A 23685-nucleotide genomic window follows, 5' to 3' on the forward strand; every position below is an offset into this window, starting at 1 on the left:
TGAGGAAACAGGCTTATAAATCATGCACAATGAGTTTTTTTGAGTAAGTAAAAGTATGCACAATCTCCTGTGAGGGCTAGGTTTAGGTGTAGGGTAGGTGTAGGGTGATAGAAAGTACGGTTTGTACAGTATGAAAACCATTACGCCTATGGAATGTCCCCATAAAACATGTAAACCCAACGTGTGTGTGTGTGTGTGTGTGTGTGTGTGTGTGTGTGTGTGTGTGTGTGTGTGTGTGTGTGTGTGTGTGTGCGTGTGTGTCTGAGGAATATTAATACATCTGCCTTGCAAGCAGAGTCACGCAATGACTCCGTCAGGACATCTATTTGAGTTTGTCCATGGCCACGCCAGTGATTGGGCTTGGATTCAATAAATAAGCCACTTCTGAGGTCCCTAGAGGCTCTCCCATTAAGTTTGGGCAAGTTGTTTGCATACAGAAGCCATTTGTGTCTGTCAGCTGTAAGTAGATCAGACAAACATAGTGATAGACAAGGTGTCTTTCGTTATCTGGTATGTTTACCGTACATAAGGTCTTTAGTTTCCATCACCTGTTCTCAAGCTTCGAGGATTGAGATACTGTTGTTATTATTAATATTTTGAATTAGTTTCATTTTAGTCATTTTATGTTTTGTTATGTGTGTGTATTTATAGGCCCAATTTATATATATATATATATATATATATATATATATATATATATATATATATATATACATACACATATATATATATATATATATATATATAAATAAAACAAAACAAATAAAATAATTTAAAAGATTATTTTAAGATTATTATTATTATATATTATTATAATATATATAAGTAATTATAATATATTACAATGTATTTCAATAAAATGGAAAATGATGCATTGGGAACCAGCTTTTATTTTTAATTTTATTCACACAATGTAAATGTAAATCATTAAAGTGTTTTGTCCAATGAGAATAAATTGGCCCTTTAAAAAAAAAAAATAATAATAATAATAATAATAATTTAAAAGATTATTTTAAGATTATTATTATTTTAAGATTAATATATATATTAAATTTGAGTCATTTTGTTAATTTTAATAAATTTTGCAGTTATTATTATAATATATATATACAATTATAATATATTAAAATGTATTTAAATAAAATGGAAAATGATACATCGGGAACCAGCTTTTATTTTATTTTTTTTATTCACACAATGTAAATTTAAATTTACAATAAATTGTAGCCTATATATTTTTATATAATTACAATATATATGTAATTTAGATTTTCTTTGACAGGTCACACAATGTAAATTTTAAGTGTTTGGTCAAATTAGAATAAATGGGCCCTTTTTAAAAAAACTAAATAATAGGATTTCTTAAAATATTATTTTTATTGTATATTATTATTATTTTATTTAATCCACACAATGTAAATTTAAATCATCAAAGTGTTTTGTCAAAGGAGAATTTTAAAAAAGTGCACACCTTAAATATTAATACCAGAAATACACCATGTATTTGAGAATATTTGAGAATTGTTTTTTGACAGGTTACTTACAAGTTTAAATCATTAAAATGTTTAAATGCGCTTTTTTTTAATTCTTGTACTGTCACTATATACCAACCTCAACCTAGTCTCATGGGATAACGTAACTGTATTACAAGGTTGTAATTTTTGTGACGTTGTGATTAATACAGAAACAAAAAATACAAATTGCCATGAAAGTGTTTTGGGAAAATTTGGGAAAAGTGTTCATTCAAGTAGCTTTGATTTAATGTAATCCTAAAATTCTTAGTTGAAATAAATGTAGGCAATGTGTACTGCTTAGATGAAATGAAATGATGTCTCAGACAAGTTTAGCGAGTGTGAAGACAGCCTATATTTGTTAGCCTGCTTCAACTGCTGCAAATGATCATGGTGTGCTGACCGTGCACGCATGGAATCAAACAAGAGCTCATATTACGTTAGTTAGACTACAACATTTTGATTTGCAGTAATGCCGTGTCCTCGTCTAGACATGAGACTAAATGAGTGTTACACCACTTTTGGTCTGTTTACACAATTCAAAGCTGAACTAAACATTTGAAACATGAGAAATACACAAGCATGTCTTATTAAAGTGTACACAGTGTTTAGTCTAAAGAGCTTTTTAATGGTAGTTCATAATTCATATGTATTTTCTTTCTAAGTATATCGGTAGGTCAATGTATTAGTATTTAAAATACAGTATACGGAATTATACTGCACTTTTTTGATACAGGGACTTCCATGACTACAGTAAACAACCGCTCAGCTCTAGCTATGTTTGGAATAGCATACTAACATAGCACTCTTACTATTTCTGTAGTATATAGTAGGCTACAGTATGTGATACTGTGCACAGTAGCTACATATAACCCAGATGATCTACTGCATTACATTTCCCAAAATGTGACCCTGGACCACAAAACCAGTCATAAGGGTCGATTTTTTTGAAATTGAGATTTATACATCTGCATAAATAAGTATTCCATTATGGTTTGTTGCAACTATTTGAAAATCTGAGAGTGCAAAGAAATCGAAACATTAAGAAAATTGCCTTTAAAATGATCCAAATGAAGTTCTTAGCAATGCATCCCTGGTAAAAAAACAAACAAACAAAAAAACAAAAAAAACGCTAATACCAGCCTAGGCTGGTTGGCTGGTCATAGCTGGTCAACAGGTTGGTTTTAGAGGGGTTTTGGCCACTTTTCCAGTCTGGCCAGGCTGGTCTTAGCTGGTAAGGCTGGGAAACCACCAGCTAAAACCAGCCTGGGAGACCAGCTAAAACCAGCTACTTCCAGCCTAAACCAGCTAAGACCAGCCAACCAGCCTAGCTAGGTTTTATCTGGGGGGGGGGGGGGGGGGGGGGTTTCAGCAGGGATATATTATACTAATATTAACTTTTTATATATTTACAAAATATCTTCATGGAACATGATCTTTACTTAATATCCTGATGATTTTTGGCATAATTTTGACCCATACAAAGTATTTTTGGCTATTGCTACAAATATACCTGAGCTACTTAAGGCCTACCAGCCTTGATGTATGGTTTGTTATTTGGCAAGATACAACTATTTGAAAATCTGAGATTGCAAAAAAAATCGAAACATTGAGAAAATCGCCTTTAAAATGATCCAAATGAATTCTTAGCAATGCATCCCTGGTTAAAAAAAAAAAAAAAAACCCGGCTAAAACCAGGTTGGCTGGTTTTACCTGGTCAACCAGGCTGGTTTTAGCTGGTCATAGCTGGTTTTAGAGCTGGTCAACCAGGGATGCGTTTCCCAAAAGCATCGTTAGCCAACTATGGTTGCAAGTTCCATCGTTACAACATAGTTCAACGATTCAGTGTTTCCCAACACCATAGTTCAAACGAACATTCGCAAACAGCATCGCAAACTTACGTCGTTAGAACTACAGCTCTCGACCTGTGGTTAGAAGCATAGTTTCTTGTTAGTAAGACATATGAGCTCAATAAATTATGCTCTTGGGCACAATAAGTAAGCTTACATGCAGTACAATCTATATCTTCCATTGAATATAAATATAGATGCATTTTAATCTATGCGTTTTTGTTCATTCTCTATAAGCGTTGTTTATGAATAGTGCGCATGTGCACAAATTCTTAGGGAAACCTTTAGTATGACGTAAGAGAGAACTCGTGATGAATCAAACATCAAATAAAGCGAAATGGCAGGAAACAAAAAACAGTAAATTAGTCATTAGGTGCCATGTTCAATATAGCTGCATTTTTGAGACCTCTAATCAGTTAAATAGCAGCAGTTATTACTCGGTGACGTCATTAACAACGGCCCTACGTTGTTGAACTAATGTGGTTCAAACGACAGAGATGCGACCATGTTCGGGAAACACTCGTGACTAGCTAGTTCGTTTCCACAATAATGCATCGTACTATGGAGGTTAACCAGCGAGTTACATCGTTGTATGGGAAACGCACCCCAGCCTGGTTTTAGCTGGTCTGGAGACCAGCTACAACCAGCTACTTCCAGCTTAAACCAGCTAAGACCAGCCAACCATCCTAAGCTTGTTTTAGCTGTTTTTTCAAACAGGGTGGTTTTGTGGTCCATGGAAAAATAAAAATAAATAAATGCATAGTAACCACTTTTATCTATAAGAATAGGCTACAACTGGATGCTGATGTGACAGGAGAAGTAGCCTACTAAAATGTAATTAACTTTCCATTTTCTTTGTGTGAAAGAAACACTGTGCGCATTTTTGAGCCATTATTTGACTTGACTGCCAAAATTAAATAGTTACCCTGCTGGTTGGCTGGTTTTAGCTGGTTATAGTTGGTCAGCAGGGTGGTTTTAGAGGGGTTTTGGCCACTTTCCTGGCTGGGAAAAGCCTAGAGACCAGCCTTAACCAGCTACTTGACAGCTTAAACCAACTAAGACCAGCCAACCAGCCTAGGCTGGATTTAACTGTTTTTTTTTTCAGCAGGGTATTTACACAAAACTTAAAATACAGTGTAAAATAATAACTGTGTCCTCTTGTTATGATAAGGTCATGCTGTTAGCATGATTAGCATAAGCATGATCTGTTATTTTATTCTTTTTATAATAAGCACAATACTGTGTATACTGTCTGTACAAGTTAGTAGCAAGGCTGTTAAATTTCTAGCCCACTCTAGCATGCAGTGCACACTCCTCGCCATAGTAGGCGCTCGTTTAGGCGCAACTGGAGCATCTGTTTCGAGCGCCGCCGAGCAAGTAATTTTCTCGGACTTTCTGCGGACGCTCCGCGACGTCGACAACTACATCACAGTGCGTTTCGCCGGGAACATTGTGTAATATTAAAGTTTTACATCGATTAAAGTCACAACAGCCTAGGGCACATGATAGTAAATTGCCGGGATGTGTCAGCGGCTGTGTGCGATGAATGAGGATTTGGATAGATAACTTAAAAACAGTTTGATAAACTCCATCCCGCGCTTCATGTTCGACAGGACAGGAGGGGGAGCGTTTCAAATTAGTCAAACCGTTTATTATTTGGAGGATATCGACATATGGAAACAGGTAGTCGGACGACAGTGGGGTTTTAGTCGAGTGTTGTGATGGGTAAAGATTATTACAGGATCCTGGGGATAGAGAAGGGCGCCTCTGATGAGGAGATCAAGAAAGCCTACAGAAAACAAGCTCTAAGATTTCATCCTGACAAAAACAAATCAGCCGGAGCAGAAGATAAATTCAAAGAAATCGCCGAAGCTTACGATGTCCTGAGCGATGCCAAGAAGAAAGACATCTATGACAGATATGGAGAGGATGGTAAGAGCTGGCATTGTCCCAGATACACAGACAGACAGAGAGAGGGATAAAATGTGCCGTGGAGGTACCATGGTACAACGTTTTTGTACTTTTGATAGATAGTCAAACAGGCAGATAGATAGATAGATAGATAGATAGATAGATAGATAGATAGATAGATAGATAGTCTGTACAATGTACTGTGATAGTACCAGTGATGATTTCTGATGTGGTACTTTGATATATATTTTGGTAGTGAATGATTACTATGGTACATATCCAAACACAGTGCTATGGAACAGATAGATACACTACCAGTCAAATGTTTTTAGAACAGTGAGATTTTTTATGTTTTTCTTTTTAATACGTCTCTTCTGCACACCAAGCCTGTATTTATTTGATCCAAAGTACAGCAAAAACAGTAAAAATGAAATATTTTACTATTTAAAATACCTATTTTCTATTTAAATATATTTTAAAATGTAATTCATTCTTGTGATTTCAAAGCTACATTTTCAGCATCATTACTCCAGTCTTTAGTGTCACATGATCCTTCAAAAATCATTTTAAAATGCTGATTTGCTGTTCATAAAACATTTATTTTTATTATTATTAATAATATTTAAAACAGTTGAGTAATGTTTTTCAGGATTCCTTGATGGAAAAGAACATACAAAGATCAGCATTTATCAAAAAAAAAACTTTTGTAACATTATACACTATACCATTTTTTTTCAAATAAATTATAGAAATTAATAGTTTTATTTAGCAAGGATGCTTTAAACTAATGAAACATGACGATAAAGACATTTATAATCTTACAAAAGGTTTCTGTTTCAGATAAATGTTGTTCTTCTGAACTTTCTATTTATCAAAGAAACCTGAAAAAAAATACTCTGCTATTTTCAACATAATAATAATAAAAAATGTTTTTTGAGCAGCAAGTCAGTATATTAGAATGTTTTTTTTAAGGATCATGTGACGTATAATAATAAAGTAAAAATACTAAAAATTAAATTGTAGAAATAATTAAAGATTTTACAGTTTTTGCTGTACTTTGAATCAAATAAATGCAGGCTTGGTGAGCAAAAGAGACTATTTTAAAAAAAAAAACATTCAAAATCTTACTGTCCAAAAACATTTGAGTGGTTGGATAGATAGATAGATAGATAGATAGATAGATAGATAGATAGATAGATAGATAGATAGATAGATAGATAGATATTAAATCTTAAATTAAAATTAAGGGAAAATGCAGTGCAGCAGTATCTACAGAATTGTTGTGGAAATTAATCAAATTGAAAGGGAAACAAGTCACATTGTATTGTTTATTAAAGGTGTAGATTATAGATGTTTCTTTATTGTTATCTTCATTATTATTATTGTTATTTAAAAAGAGACGTGTAATGTGCTCTGATATGTGTGTCTGCTTTTCGGTGGTACTCTAAAGGCCCCGATATACTCACTGCGAAATTTTTTATTGTTCTTCACACAGGGGTAAAAAAAAATTTGAAAAGGTGGGTAGATTATTTACAAAATGTAGTGTGTTACTGATTCCAAATCACACGACAAAAAATTTTAGTTAGTTACATAATCCATTACATGACACATTGGTAACATAATCAGACTACTTTTAGATTACTTTCAGATTACTTTTGACCTGACTCATTTATCACATTGATTTAAATAGAATAATCTCATACCATATTGATATAAAAATACGAAGAGTAAGAATATATTCCATTCATTGTTATTAACAACATGAAGTGCATTGCACATTACAGTCAGGATTTCCCAAACTGGGGTTTGTGATTATTTACTGCTAGATTATTATTAATGTTTGAACAATATGTAATCACGTAATCCATAAAAAAGTAACTGTAGTCTCATTCTGAGTATTGTAAAATGTAAATTTTTGGAATCTGATTAATCAGTTACTACCCAGCTGTGGTTATGTGCGTACAGTATGTGTGTACTATGCTATTGATGATTTTTACTTTACTGATATTTATTTTAGTTTACACTTTATGAATGACAGCAGTGGGAAAAGAGCAGCTGGGTCATTGAGTGTTAACTCAACCAGAGCTCTGTTGTGAACTTTTTCTTAAGGTGCGTTCACACCGGACGCGAATGAAGCGGCAAGCGCGAGTGATTTACATGTTAAGTCAATGCAAAGACGCGAATAGCCATCCTGCGGCGCGAAACGCGCGAATAGCGCGAATGGCGCGGCGCGCATTGAGCGTTCAAGCTATTGCCGCGCCATTCGCGCGAAACGCGCGAGTTCAAAAATCTGAACTTCGGCGGAATTCCGCGCCGCGGTAACCAATCAGGAGCTTGCTCTAGTAGTGACGGAGGCAGAAATCCGAAACAACAATGGCGGACAAAATCACCGTTGCTGTCTGTGGTTCCTCGGAGCTGTACGATACATCTTTGGACTTTTGTAGAAACAGGAATAAAAGGGATCTTGCTAAGAATAAAGTGAGTGAAGAGGTCGGACAATCTGGTTAGTTTTAAAAAACGCTCTTTACTCAATTTAACCTACATATACATACATATTGAGACTACAAGCAAGCTAAAGCTGGCAAATTGAGCTCATTCACCTATTTTACAACTACTTTCCCGCTGACGAGTGGCAGAAGCCCCTCCCTTGACGCGAATTCGCGTCTGTTGTGAAGAAAATGTCACGCGCGAATGACGCAAATTTTACCGCGCGAATGGCGCGAGTAAACTCAAATGTTCAAGCGTTCAACTACGCGCGAATAGCGCTGGGCTGGGCGATTCTTTCGATTTTTTTAGATTAATTCGAATTTACGTTTTAAGACGATTTAATTTTTTATTAAATCGCGGTATCGCGATTTTTTTTAAATAAAATATATATATATATATATATATATATGTATTCAACGCGTTCTGGTAAAATAACGCGAGTCACTAAGGGGACATGATTAGCTGCTTGCTAGCAAGTTAGCCTGTTACATTACAGTACATACAATTTCACTTACCACATAAACAGAGCAGAGAGATGATTGAAGACAATGGCGAATTATTTGCATATCAGGGCTCTAGAGTGCGACCTAATTTCTCAATGGTGTGACCCGCCGTTCAAGGGCAAAAAGAAACTACTACGTGCGACTATGAAAAAATATTTAGGAGCACCATGTGCGACTGACCCGACCAGCATATTTGTATTTGCGCTGAGTGGAGCTTCAAAGGTTTCTATGTGTTTTGCACGTTGACTAATGTACCTCAAGTGTAGAGAGAGTGTAAATAAGAGACTGAATGGGCAGTAGCTTCGTTTATTATAATAGAGCTTTGTGAGATTGCGAACTAAGATGAGTGACAGCTTTTAATCATTTTTAAGGGAGTTTGTAAACGAGATATTGATTTATTACAACAGTTAAATAAACAAGAAGTTATTGTTAAGTGACTTACATTGTCTGACTATAACACTATTGCCTGATTTTGCTCTATTTCGTCGTAAAAAGTATTCTGAAACAAGTGACAGCTGAGCCGCTGCGCATCTCCACTCAAACACAGCGGTGTTTCGTTTATGAATGAACGTGCGTTTTTAAACGAATCTAGTGAAATGATTCAATTTCCCATTCATAAAGAGTCACTTGCTTTATTCTTGAATGAACCATCCGTTCAAACGAATCAAATGAATGATATGATTCAGTAATTAAATCAGTGTCTTACCACCACCTGCTGGCAGATCGTTTCAGTTATTTACATCATTTAATATTTCTGTGTTCAAAATTGTACATTTTTGTATAGGATGTAAGTGCAAGAGAAAAGCATGGCAATATATATTTTCCTCCCATCTCATATTTATTTGTCTTACAAACATTTACTGTGTCTGGTATGATAAGAATGGGGACTGGTGGAAAGCACTGATGCAGTTGCTATGTATATTGCAAAATATATAGTGCCCATATATATTGTGGAAAAGCTGGGGTTTCTTTACATGCTAAAAGAAGTAGGGGGGAAAAATCGATTTAAATCGTAAATCGTTTTTTTTTGTGTGAAAAAATCAGGGATTTTATTTTTAGGCCATATCGCCCAGCCCTACCCAGCCCTGATCTCATTATCATAACAGTGTCATTCAAAGGCATAGGTGCTAATCCAATCAGTCTGACAGTATTGCCTATACCTTCACATTATCATAGAGACAAAGGCAAGCTGTACCTTGAGCTTAAAATTCACACTAAACTTGCGAAACCTGTTCAGGAACTGCAAGAGAACAGGAGCTGGTAGGAACCTCTGGCTACAAACTTTGCTTGAGAGAGTAATTTGTCTGATGTCCTCATATTTACCATAAATGCTAAATACAATGTAGGATCAACAAATCTTTAACAGATTCTTAAATTTGTAATCCTTCAGCTCTTTGGCTAAAAAAACTCTTGATTTGGAATTTAATTTTTTGGGCGTTATGGTTCATAGTCACCATCCTGTCGTCAGACTGTGAGATTGCTGATAAACAAAATCATCATGCTAAATTATTTAATTATTCACTCACTTAGTTTTGTAGCCAGAGGGTGAACCAACTCCAGGGTAAGGCTAAACGCAGCCTAATGTTAGTATAATCTATTAACTACACATTATCTTCTTAGTCAAGTAGCATATGGATGTCATGTCATAAAATATTTTTAATATGACTGAATTAGTTTTTAACATGATAATTTAATTTAAGTTGCTAATTATAATGCTTACATTTACTGTTATTTAAAAAAGCAGTTACATAAAATGAGCAAAGAACATTTACATTATTAAAGAAAATCATTACTGACTTCAGTCAAGCGTGAGTTTATGCACTTTTAACAACACTCCCGTAATAATTAGTGAAGCTGTCTACACTGTATGGTGAATAAATCTATTACACTTATATTGCACATTCATCCGCAGTTTGTTCTTTATGATGAGAGAATTCGTGTTGGAGCAGAATTGAGTCAGTGAGTGTGCGCACTAAACAATAAAACCTTGGTGTTTCAGCGATGAATCATCTAAACGCCTCTGATTGGCCATTGCATTCATAAACTCAACGTGATTGTTATAGTGTACAACACTGTAAAATGCGTAAAAATAATTTTTGAGTTATGAAAACATAAATACAAGGAGCTTCAGAATTTTTACACCTCTTTTGCTTTAAACCATTTAGAAATGTGTTGAAAAATATCGGCATATCAGCAAAAATCGGATAACGTGCATCCCTAACATAAATATTTGAAATTTACTGAGGAACAGTGACACTATTTGGTGCAGGGAAGTCAAAATGACAACTTTCACCTGAGATTTGGAGCTAAATTACAGGAGGGGAAATGGGGCCCAATAAAGTCTTATTTTTTTCCAAATACCATTACAAATTTTTAAAAATTCCATGTTTTTTCTTCGTTGCAATTTTTTAGACTCTAATTTAATGGATAAATAAAAAAATTATTTAAAAAAAAGCATGTATAATTAACTGAGAATATTGAAATGTACATAATTTAACAGCTTTTTTTTTGTTTAATACAAATTAAAATACATTTTTATGGCCCTATAAAGTACGTGTTTTTTTTTTTCCTCCTCAAATTAAGCTTTATTTTTTTTTACCAAATTCTGTTTTCCATAAATTTCCGGATTCCTTTTTAAAAGTTTTGTTCAATTATAATAATCAAAGCAATTTCTAATTGATTGATTTTATTTAAAATTTTTTTTTGTTATTTTAGTTATTTCTTTTTCTTTCTTTTTTTCAGAAATACTGTATTTTTAAATTTTTATATTAATATTTATATATTAATATTTTCTTCTGTTAGTCCCAGCACTGGGGTTGCACGAGTTAGTGCAGTCTCAGGACTGGGTTGCGTCAGGAAGGGCATCTGGTGTAAAACATGTGCCAAATCAGCTGTGCGAATCACTCCGCTGTGGCGACCCCTGATTAGAAGAAAGAAGATGAAGAAGATTTTCTTCTGTTAAATATTCCTTAAAAACAATGTTTTAACAATAATTTTATTAGTAGTAGTACTATTATTACATTGAGTATTTTATTGTCACCGTTTCTTCTAGTTAAACCAAACTTTTATTTTTACGGGTTACTGTGAAGACCTTTAAGTTTCTGTTTGCATATGAAATGATGATCGGTTTTCTAGAAAATAAATGGTAAAATGTTCATCAAGTGTTTATGTGTGTATGTACTTGGCAAAGGCTGAAAACATTGCGAGCATCATGTGCACTTCAGAATACGTTTAGTAAACAAAACTGTGCGTCTGCGCCATTCATTCACACAGAGACACGCAGAACATGCAGGATTCATATTTAAATAGTATTTTGTGGCTTAATATTCACAGACACTGGTCCATATCGCATTTTGATAAGTGTACTAACCTACTTGTGATTTATTCACCCAAAATTTGGCAAATTCGGTGACATTCCACATTATACAGTAAATTAATTTTTTATGACTGGATTCTGCCATTCCATCCGCTTTTTCCACATCGACGAAATTAGGGTTGGGAATCGAAAATCGATTCCGATTCTGGAATCGGATACTTAAGATAAAGAATCGGATACTTGTTATAATATTAAAATTTCGATTCCTCGTTTCGATTCCTGGTTGCATTTTTTTCATCTAGTGATCTGCCAGGACCTTCCGCGCATGCAATCTGCCAGGACTTTACGTGGTAATGTAAACATCAGTCGAAAAGATGGATCACGGTAAGCGTTTAAAAGTGTGTCTACGCTTTGTAAAAACCGAAGACAAATCTACCGCTGCACGCAAACTTCATCTTAGAGATCTGCAAGGGACGGATTTTAGTCCTGCGCCCGCCCACTCCAGAAGGAATATATGTTATTTCGTCCCGCAAAAGCCCACATAAAAGTCACTTATACCCCCGCGGGAAGACAGGTATCTACTTTATCTCTTGGCTGCATGAAACAAACCCTCCCGGTAATGTAAAGGCAAAGATGACCAGAGTAATAGTAACGAACTCGCGCGTGCCTAATGTATTCATTCTTGTATATCGGAGTCGTACATTAGGCACGCATAAGTCCGCTGTTGATTCACAAACTATTCATGCTTTCGGTGCTCTGATCCATAGTATTTTTGCGTGAAATTTCAAAATATTTGCATAGTTTTCAAAATGAATGTCCTGTGAGTTTTTTTATAATGAATGCTTACCCATAGAGGTGGATCTTGTAAGGGTCAGTAGTGTTTAAGCACATATGAGCACCAGCATAAACAGATTTACAATGTATTTACTGTATTTTTCATTTATATGTTTATTTTATAATAAATACAAACAGTAGATATTCAGTCACTTAAGAAAGAGTACTCTGAAGTTGTGAAGAATGTCTGAATTAAATAATTTAGGTGCTTTAAATCTGTATGTGTGTATTCATGTTAAAAAGTTAGAGCAGAGGATTTTCTTTTAAATTCAAAAGTATAGCTTTAATTTAAAGTTTGTTTGATTTTTTTTTATAACATGCAGGAGAAAAATAAAAAGGCAAAACAAATGTTTAGGTTAATAAAAAAAGTTTCAAAAATAAACACTTTAGAGGAAATGTCAGGCATAGGGGGGCCTTGCAAAATTGACCCGAGAAGAAGGGGGCCCTGATATAAAAAAGGTTGAGAACCCCTGTAATAAAATAATATGTTGCAAGCTAGCAATGAAAATAAACATGTTTAATATATTAATGTTTGACTTTTGTGTTTGTTGTTGTTTTTTTTTTTTACTAAATCGGAATCGAAACTGGGAATCGAAAAGAATCGGAATCGATAAGTGGAATCGGAATCGGAATCGAAATCGATAAAATTCAAACGATACCCACCCCTAGACGAAATCATAGGGCCCTAGGAGTATTAATGTAAAAAGTTGGACTTAATTAGTTAAATCTGTTGTCTTTAGCAGTCTATGTTGCATTATAAGCCAATTTTGAAAAGGCACTTGTCACATTTTTTCTTCAAAGTGAGCATGCTTGTAACTCAATATTCATTTACATACTGGTTCTGAACTTTTAGTATTTAAATTTTTAAGACACTATATGGACCTCCAGAGATATGGAGGTCTCAATCTGGCTCTATTATTTAAAAAATGAACCTGAAAAGATTTCCAACACCAACTTGTTTTGTAATCGTCATGTGCCAATGGCAGTTTGAAGATGTTTTCCAGTATGTTTTCTTTGGCAAGTTGTTTCAAACACCAGTTTTTTTTTTTTGCTTGAAGTATATCGGGGCCTTGAGTGAGGCGTGTGTGGACTAAGTGAGCTCCTACAGTAGCATAAACCGTTTAGATTTAGGTTCTCTGTTCCTGATGACCTTTGGTGACGTTTGAGTTTTCTCTGAATGCTGCAAACACAGGAGCATGTAGGGTGGAATCGACGAGGGACTTTATGAAACCTCCTCTGATCTCCAGATTAGGAACTCAAACTATACCATGTGACTGGGTCATTCCTGTGAGCTGGTTCTGCTCTTTCTTGATGCTGTTTCATATATTTTCCAGAATGTTGTCTAGCTGTTTTTATGTAAACATAATTTTTGTTCTTCCCCAGGGCTGAAGGGACATGCCGGAGGCGGCAGCAATGGCCCTAGCTATACATTTCACGGCGATCCTCACGCCATGTTTGCAGAGTTCTTTGGTGGCCGTAGCCCGTTCGATCATTTTTTTGCATCTGCTGGGGGCGCAGATGATAACATGGACATTGACGACCCCTTTGCGGCCTTCGGAATGGGAGGAATGGGTGGATTTCCCAGATCTTTCAAGTCTCGGGTCGGCGGTGCACACAGGGGCCGAGAAAAGAAAAAAGATCCCCCGGTAGTGCACGAGCTCAAGGTGAGTCTGGAAGAAGTGTTCTCTGGTTGCACGAAAAAGATGAAGATCTCTCGCAAGAGACTAAACCCTGATGGGTGCTCCATGCGCACCGAAGACAAGATCCTCACCGTGGACATCAAGCGTGGCTGGAAAGAGGGGACCAAGATTACCTTTCCCAAAGAGGGAGATGAGACGCCAACCAACATCCCTGCCGACATAGTGTTTGTGGTTAAGGACAAGGTTCACCCAGTTTTTCGGAGAGAAGGCTCTGACATTATCTACCCTGCAAGGATATCCCTCCGAGAGGTGAGTGTCTTGTGTCTGCTGCTGGGATAAAGTTACATAACATCCAGTAATATACACCAGTGAACTTTTGTTAAGCTTTTGAAAAGTGTAGTAAAAGGTAATTTCTGCTCATAAAGTACATCTTTATTCAAGTACAGTAACATGAGAGGACAAAGGTTAAATTAGGGCTTGATTTGGGGGGAGATATTTACAAATTTAAAATGCAATGATTTAAAAAATTTCTCAAAAGTTGATATTTATGAATTTTAAATACAATATGTTAAAAGTTTTTTTTAAGATTTTTAAAATATTTTTCAAATAAGTCTCTTCTGCTTACCAGGCCTGCATTCATTTGATTTAAAGTGCAGCAAAAACAACAAAATTTTGAAATATTTTTACTATTTAAAGTAAGTGTTTTCTATGTAAATATATTTTAAAATGTAATTTATTCCTGCGATTTCAAAGCTGAATTTTTAGCATCATTACTCCAGTCACATGGTCCTTTAGAAATCATTCTAATATTCTGATTTGCTGCTCAAAAACATTTATTGTCGTTGTTGTTGAAAACAGCTGAGTATAATTTTTTTCAGGTTTCTTTGATGAATAGAACGTTCAGAAGAAATGCATTTATCTGAAATAGAAATCTTTTGTAACATTTTAAATGTCTTTATCATGCGTTTTGATCAATTTAAAGCTTCTTTGCTAAATAAAAGTATTAATTTCTATAATTTCTTTCCCATAAAAAATATACATAGTGTATAATGTTACAAAAGCGTTTTATTTCAAAGAAACGCTGATCTTTGGATCTTTCTATTCATCAAGAATCCTGGAAAAATGTACTCAACTGTTTTAAATATTGATAATAATAATAATAAATGTTTCTTGAACAGCAAATCAGCATATTAAAATGATTTCTGAAGGATCATGTGACACTGAAGACTGGAGTAATGATGCAAAAAATGTAGCTTTGATCATATGAATAAATTACATTTTAAAATTTATTCAAATAGAAAACAGTTGTTTTAAATGGTAAAAATATTTTTGCAAATATTAATAGTACTTTGGATCAAATAAATGCAGGTTTGGTGAGCAGAAAAGACTTTAAAAAATAAAAAATCTCACTGTTCAAAAACTTTTGACTGATAGTGTATTCGTTTATTTAAAGTACAGCCTATGTAATTTGATTGTGGTATTAAGCTATATCGTGATTTATATTTCTACATTAACTATAGTTTAGGTTAATAAGTTAATGTATTTAAATAAAAAAAGGATGAAGTCAAAATTAATTCTTGTTAATCTTTTGTGACTTACTCAGGCTCTTTGCGGCTGCTCTATCAGCGCTCCCACCTTGGACGGTAGAACTGTCACAGTGACATCACGTGATGTCATTAAACCCGGTATGAAGAAGAGGATAGTAGGAGAAGGACTGCCACTCTCCAAATCTCCTGAAAAGCGAGGGGACATGGTGCTTGAGTTCTCAGTGAAATTTCCAGACAAGTTGGGACAGAGTGCTCGTGAAGCTCTGGTTCAGATCCTACCACCTTGATCGTTGCAACCACTGGAAGACAGACTCTCAACACGCGGATCCCACGATTGGGCCCTTCTGATTTTCTAGATATTACTGCACCTGAAAGTATCAGTGGTAAATGTACAAACAATCTTCAAGCTCAGAAAAACACAATAGAGCTCCGTTAGATTATTTATATCCCCTTACTTATATCGCAATGCACTTTTACAAAACACTGTGAAACACTTCAGAAGTAATATATTGACTTTCACACGTTTTGCAGTACCTCAAAGTACAGTAAATGCTCCGTTATCCTCCTCTTCGCTTCTCCGGGTCTCCATCTGTTTATATTTTCTTTAATTAAAATTTTATTTCAGTTTTAGTCTCTGAGCAGTCACCATTGTACTTAAATCACATCTGAACATTAGGGTTTTATAGATTTCTGAAGATCTCAAATAGCAATTGTAGAAGTGTGTGTAAGTGTGTGAAATCCCAATGAAGGGCCTGCTGGGAGCCAAGCTTCTTTGCATAGAGTGAGCCCAGAAAATGATCACAGTGCTTCCAGAGCATGGTAAAGTGTGGTCACATTTGCTATTGCTCGATACAGTTTCACCAGGGAAATCGAGTCATTCCAGTGCTGAAATAAGGTATTTTTGTGAAAATGCGAGAATTCATTAGCCGCTATCCACCATTTTCTTTCCCTTTGTACATTTTATTGTTCAGGCTTCCGGTCTCTGCATCCAGCTTTTTTATGCTGTACAAAACGGCTTGTTTTGCTACTTGATATAGCAAATTGGTGTGTGTTACCATATTATTTTAATGTATTATCTTAGTTATAAGATAACAGTTTTACTGTTTACTGCACGTAGTTATTCTTCTCATTATTTTCCTATAGCGGCTAATAAACCGGAAGTCTCACCCATAGCTTACTTCAACATTGAAAAACAAGTGTGCAGCTATCTTTAGTATTTTGTCTTTGAACTTCGATTTTTGTGCAAGCTGTATAGTATCACTGTTGAAAAGTAATCAGCTGGTGAATTGATCATGAGCGTTGTAATGTTCAAAGTGGATGTCAGAACGAACGACAGCAGACTGGGAATATTTTAAAACTACTAGTTAATGCATAAATTCGTACAACAAACCTTACCGGAAATGAAAACGGATGACAGAAGACAACAAGCGCAGTGCTGAAATGGGGCGGAGCTACTTAATATCTATATGTGCGAAAAACATTAAAACTATGCGCTGCAAAGTGGTTTGTTGTATAATTATTACAATACATTTAAATAATGTCGGAAATACATGTTTGCAATATTAAGCAGTACGATGAGCAGTTATGTTTAGTTAAAAATGACTGAAAGCGAAACACCGGAAGCCTCGCACATTCAAGTTACAAATGGCTATATAATAAGGAGAATAGGAATCTGTGTGATCGTAAGTTTCTTGTTAGGGCGGACAATTTTTAAACCAAGCAGTTTTCTGTGCTCAACACAGTGAATTTCCGTGATTCCATCCCAGAATCTGCCTGAGGAAATTCCCACGGAGTTCCCACAGTCTAAAAAAACCCAACTTGGGTTATTTGGCAACCCAGAACTGGGTAAATTTTGAACAGAACACATGCTGAGTTATTTTGTTCCCAGCTGGTTGGGTTAAATGTTTTTACCCGGCATGCTGGGTTGTTTTAAGTTAACTATTGTTTAAAAATGATTATATTGCTGGCTTAAATGGGCTGGAAATTCAAAATCACACCGAATTATAATAGAGGCAACAGAAATAATCAAAAGATGAACGTTTAATATTAAGCAAGAAAACCAATGGACAAAAATAAGACAAATTTAATTTATTTGGGTGAATACAGCATTAAAAGTAGCATTTTAATTTAAGTGTATTCAACTGTTCTCTGTAATCACTTTTCACCGAAATAATGATCATTCTCGTGTCACCGAAATCTGAGCCAGTGATGGGCTGCTGTTTGCCAAGGAAACTACGAACCTCGTAGCTGAAAGATGCCATGACTTACTCCATAACCTGTCCATAAACAAACAGTACTGAGATTAGAGAGCATATTTTAACATCAAATAAAATTAAATTTAGTATTATAACAAATAAGATCAGTTTATGTTATGTAAGGAAAAAGGCGTTTCCATCATGCGAAACGAACAACCGCTGCTGACATAGCTGACTGACATCTCGTCCTTGTATGTTGCGTTGTGTAAATAATATAATATACAGCACCTGGGTAAAAAAATAACCCAATAAATTGACCCAACAAGCTGAACCCAGCATTTTTTAGAGTGCAGGAAAAACTACCCAGCACCTGGGTAAAATTATTAAAAACAACCCAATAAAATGAACCAACAAGCTGAACCCAGCATTTTTTAACATGCAGAAAAACTACCCAGCAACTGGGTAAAAATTTTAAAAACCAGTGTTGGGGAAAGTTACTTTTAAAAGTAATGCATTACAATATAACCTAAAAAAAGTAACTAATTACGTTACTTAGTTACTTTTTATGAAAAGTAATGCATTACTTTACTTTTGCGTTACTTTTCAAGACTAAGCAGGGCTTGCTTTTTGTTTTTAATATAAAAAGTTATATTTTTAGCAAATGTAGCAAATATTTAAAGCCCTTTCACTCCAAAAAGTGAAATAAGCCTATGGCTGAAGGAAAAGTAAATTTACATCTGTACAGTAGAACTATAGGAAAATGAAGTTCAACACTCTTCAGCAATGAGAAAAAATAAAGCTAACTGTTAGTTAATCTAAAGTAAGTTTTATTGTTGATGGTTGAATTGGATCAACAAAGGTCAGCAGCAAAGACATTGGTTAATAAAATGGGATTAAATACATAAAGGAAGCTAAAACTTTTTTTCTTGTAAATAAAAAAGTAATGCGTTACTTTACTAGTTACTTGGAGAAAGTTATCTGATTATTTAACTCGCGTTACTTGTAAAACAACTCAATAAAATGACCTAATAGGCTGAACCCAGCATTTTTTAGTGTAAAAATGCTAAATCATAGATTCCTATTGGAACGACTGGATTTTGGCTGTGAAAATTCACTCAACAATGGTAAATGTGGCAACACGTTTACACTGGACACCACTTGCTTTCTCCTGCTAGAAGTGACCCGTGTTGGGATACTGTGATCCCTCTTCTAGTAATTTCTTTGTTGCAGCCAAGTACGTTTCAGGGTTAAAAATGTCTGAATGTGGCTTTAATTAACTATTAATGGGGTGATGTTTTGGAAAGCATAAATGGTGCAAAATTACACACTTCAGCTTTCAATTTTTTCAGCTTTTTAGAATTTGCTAAACATTTCTTTTTTGGGAATTTACAGTAAAAAACACATTAAACACGACTTGCTAAAAATGTAGCTTAAAAATAATACAATAATAATATTCTTTCATGTCCATGGAAACACACTGTGTTATTTTACAGTCATATATTTATGCTGTTATTGTAATGCACATATCAAGATGATGTACAATGATGGCGATTTTATAGACTCTGTTGGATTTTGCAACTTAGAACTGCCATTACCAGAAGTAGTTTTATAAGGAATGAGCGTATTTGTGCCAAATGTAGATTGCGATGGCACATATGCACACAGTGCATCATCAGCATGCTATATGAAACTGACGAAGGTATGGGATATGTGCTTTTCTGTAAAAAGATTGGCTTTTTTTTAGTGATATGCTTCACAACCCTTTATCATATGCGTAATTGTTTTTATTTCTCGCAATTAAAGGCTTTACAAGTGATGTCTTGTAATCTGTTACTTTATACAGGAATGCATATGTGACCTTGGACCACATCAGTCATAAAGTTTTTTTTATTTTTTTTATTGAAAGCTGATAGATTGATGATGATGATTGGTTTGTTAGGATAGGACAATATTTTTTTGAGATGCAACTATTTAAAAATCTGGAATCGGAAGCTGTAAAAAAAATCTAAATATTGAGAAAATCACCTTTAAAATTGTCCAAATGAAGTTCATAGCAATGCATATTACTAATCAAAACTTAAATTTTGATATATTTATGGTAGGAAATATACAAAATATTTTCATGAAACATTATCTTTACTTAATATCCTAATGATTTTTGGCATAAAAGAAAAATTGGTCATTTTGAACCGTACTATTTATTTTTGACAATTTCTACAAATAAACCCGTGCTACTTATGACTGGTTTTGTGGCCCATAGTCACATATGTTCAGTGATCATAGAGTTATAAGTGATATTTTTTTAAGTATTAGAAAAAGTATACTTTTTATCTATTTCTACTCTGCTGTAAACTATTCAAAGGCCTGTTTACATGAAGAACTATAATGAATATTAATGCCCACACCGACAAATGACAATGTGCTTTTTGTTGCTACAGTTGTCATCTGCCTCTTTAAATGCGTGAGCTGTTCCTCTATGTCGTCTTCTCTATTCTCTGTGAACAACCTTGAGGAATAGTTGCGCAAAAATGAAACTCAGGGCATGCAAAATGTGGTTGAGTTGGTTTCTTCATCAGAACAGATTTGGAAAAAGATTTCATCACTTGCTCACCAGTGGATCAACAACAGTAAATGGGTGCCGTCAGAATTAGAGTCCAAACAGCTGGTAAAAATATTACAATAACGCACAAGTAATTCACATAACTCCAGTCTATCAGTTAACAAACTGTGAAGTGAAAAGCTGGATTTTTGTAAGAAACAAATCCATCAAAATGTTTCTGAGTAACCATTGCTTCAGGCAAAAATGTCAGTCCTCTATCCATAATATAGTTTTTTTCCAGTGAGTCTTGTCTGAATTAGTAGAGAATTACGCACAGATCGAGAATGTTTGCAAGCAAACAGAGCTCATTAGCATTTAAAGGAGCATGCAACAGAATAGCTTGAAAAAGCGCTGATTTTGAAGGTAAAACGAGTGTTTTTTACACTACCATTGAGAAATTTTAACCAAAGTATGTTATAGACTTCTCATTAAGACCCTATAAGAATCGAATCAACTTGTGGAAAATGGGCATCTGATGACCCCTTTAAGTGGTGGATTTGTTTCTCACAAACAGTTGTTTGATTAACAAGACATTAATCAACAGACTAAAGTCATGTGGATTATTGCGACGTTTTATCATCTGATTGAACTCTCATTCTGACGGCACCCATTCACTGCAGAGCAGGGGTCCGTTCTTCGTACCTCGCTAACTAAGTTAGCTGGATTTGATTGTTGACGATTTTGCGTGATCTTGGATCGTTCGGTTCTTCGAAGCTCATCCGCGACTTGCTGTCATAGTAACAGGTCCGTAAGTTTAAACCTGCTCGGGAGCAGGTTTATCTCATGTAAACAGGATTTAGGCTGCGCTCCTGGCGGGTTATGATTGGTTGAAATGGCGAGGTCACATCTGATTGGTTAAAGAGCACGACTGACGCGGACTGACTCACGTGGGGAAAAAAAAGTATCTTGCAAGAAAGTATATCTTTTTTTACAGTCTATGGTATATATATATATATATATATATATCAGAGGTTCAAAAAAATATTTGGCAGCACAACTGTTGATATTATCCAGCACAACTGTTGATATTATCCAACATTGATCATTCTAATGATAAATCAGCATATTAGAATGATTTCTGAAGGATCATGTGACACTTAAGACTGGAGTAACAGCTGATAAAAATTCAGCTTTTCATCACAGGAATAAATTCTATTTTAAAGTATGTTAAAATAATAATAAAAAAAACATTATTTTATATTGTAAAAACATTTTGCACTATTACTGTTTTTTCTGTATTTTTAATCAAATAAATGCAGCCTTGATGAGTATAAGAGACTTCTTTAAAGACTATTACAAGTCTTACTGACCCCAAACTTTTGAACAGTAGTGTATAAAAAAATTAAAATATAAATAAAATAACATATCAAGGAAAAAACATGTAACATGGGCAGCATTAACGCATTTAATGTGTTCACAACTTTTTGCCAGCCCTCTCTCCTTGCTTTTCCAGCCTTTGCAGTGTTCCCTTGCGTTTTAAATAAACTCTGAAACTCCTGAAATCCCTCAATCAAGAGTTCTTGCTCTGCTGCAGAAAAATACTGAGCGCGCTCCTTCGTCATGTTCGCCGACCAATCAAAGAGTTGCCGATCAATGTTTCTACTATCGATACGTATCCCCTTTTAAGCCACCCAGTGATCTCAAATAACTTCATCCAGCTATACTAATCATCAACAACAGGTGCGTTCGGAGAACCGGAATAGCGAGCTCATAGTTAGCACGATGATTTGATCTTAGATGTGTCATTTGATCTTGGATGTAGTAAGCCAGGTACGAAGAACGGACCCCAGGTCTCTAAATCTTTGAAGAAACAAACTCATCGACATCTTGGATGACCTGAGTAATCATTTCTAGCACTAAAAGTTTTATTTAACACTAGCTAGATGGTGTTGCTACCATTCAAAAGATTTTAGTTTTTTCAAAGAAGTCTCTTCTGCTCACCAAGCCTGCATTTATTTGATCCAAAGTACAGCAAAAACAGTTAATTGTTGAAATATTTTACTATGTAAAATAACTGTTTTCTATTATACTTTAGTCATGTGATTTCAAAGCTGAATTTTTTGCATCATTACTCCAGTCACATGATCCTTCAGAAATCATTCTAATATGCTGATTTGCCTTTAAAAAAATAAATAAAAATATTATGTTAAAAACCGCTGAGCAGAATTTTTTTCAGGTTTCTTTGATGAGTAGATAGTTCAGAAGAACAGCATTTATCTGAAATAGAAATCTTTTGTAACATAAATGTCTTTATCATCACTTTTGATCAATTTAATGAATCCTTGCTACATAAAAGTGTTAATTTCTGTAATTTCTTTCCCAAAAATAATTAAATAATACTGACTCCAAACTTTCGAATGGTATAGTGTGTAATAAAAAATATATTAAAATGATTTCTGAAGGATCATGTGACACTGAAGACTGGAAAATAATGCTGAAAATGTAGTTTGATCACCGGAATAAATTACATTTTAAAATATATTCAAATAGAAAGCAGTTATTTTAAATAGTAAACATATTTCACAATATTACTGCTTTTGCTGTATTTCAGATCAAATAAACGCAGTCTTGGAGAGTAAAAGAGCCTTCTTTAAAAAACATTAAAATCTTCTAAAAAAACTTTTGACTGGTAGTGTATATTTAAATTGTTATACTTATTTTACATTGTTATACTTTGCCCACACAAAGAGCAATATCATCTAGCTAGTGTTAAAAAATATATATTTTAGAAAACATAAGAAATCTTACTGTTCAAAAACTTTTGATTGGTAGTGTATGAATTAAATGAATTCTGCTCAGAAAATCTCTTTAAAATTATTTCTGGAATGTCTGGAAACATGGACATTCTTTCATCCAAAACTGTATGAACCTTGTATTCTTGTTAAACATAAATCAAATGATTAGTATTGCAAGAGTAATCTTATTTTTACGTACCACTACAGCACCACTTCCTAAACTTGCGATCCAGGGGCCCCAGACCGAATGTGCTATGGGGGCACTTTTTATTCAAATAACTGCATTTTTTTTTTTTAACAAACATGGTAATTGCTGTAACATTGACGTTTCCCCCTATAGACGTTTTTCCTGAACACGGAAGTAAGTCCGACTCTTAACTTAAAGAATGCTTTGCATTTCCGGTCTGCATTGTTTCTAGTCAAATTAGGGTATATTCCGAGCTAGTAAACTAATGTTAAACCTATTAAAATGTTTTTAAAAAGCACATGGCTCCATAGCGCCATCACTTGGCAATGTCGCAATGACCGTCATTTGTCAGTGCCTCACTTTAATGAGT

The 23685-nt window shown here is 34.6% G+C and overlaps 1 protein-coding gene across 1 annotated transcript; it reads left to right on the plus strand.

Annotated features, from left to right (window-relative positions):
• Positions 1–4764: 4764 nt before the first annotated feature.
• Positions 4765–19603, plus strand: dnajb1a (DnaJ heat shock protein family (Hsp40) member B1a). The gene is made up of 3 exons (XM_073837701.1): positions 4765–5293; positions 13796–14361; positions 15656–19603. The coding sequence occupies exons 1-3, from the start codon at positions 5083–5085 to the stop codon at positions 15884–15886; spliced, it is 1008 nt and encodes a 335-aa protein (XP_073693802.1). The 5' UTR covers positions 4765–5082; the 3' UTR covers positions 15887–19603.
• The last annotated feature ends 4082 nt before the right edge of the window (positions 19604–23685 follow it).

The sequence above is a fragment of the Garra rufa genome, chromosome 1 (genome assembly GCF_049309525.1).
Source record: "Garra rufa chromosome 1, GarRuf1.0, whole genome shotgun sequence".
In the NCBI taxonomy this organism is placed as follows: domain Eukaryota; kingdom Metazoa; phylum Chordata; class Actinopteri; order Cypriniformes; family Cyprinidae; genus Garra; species Garra rufa.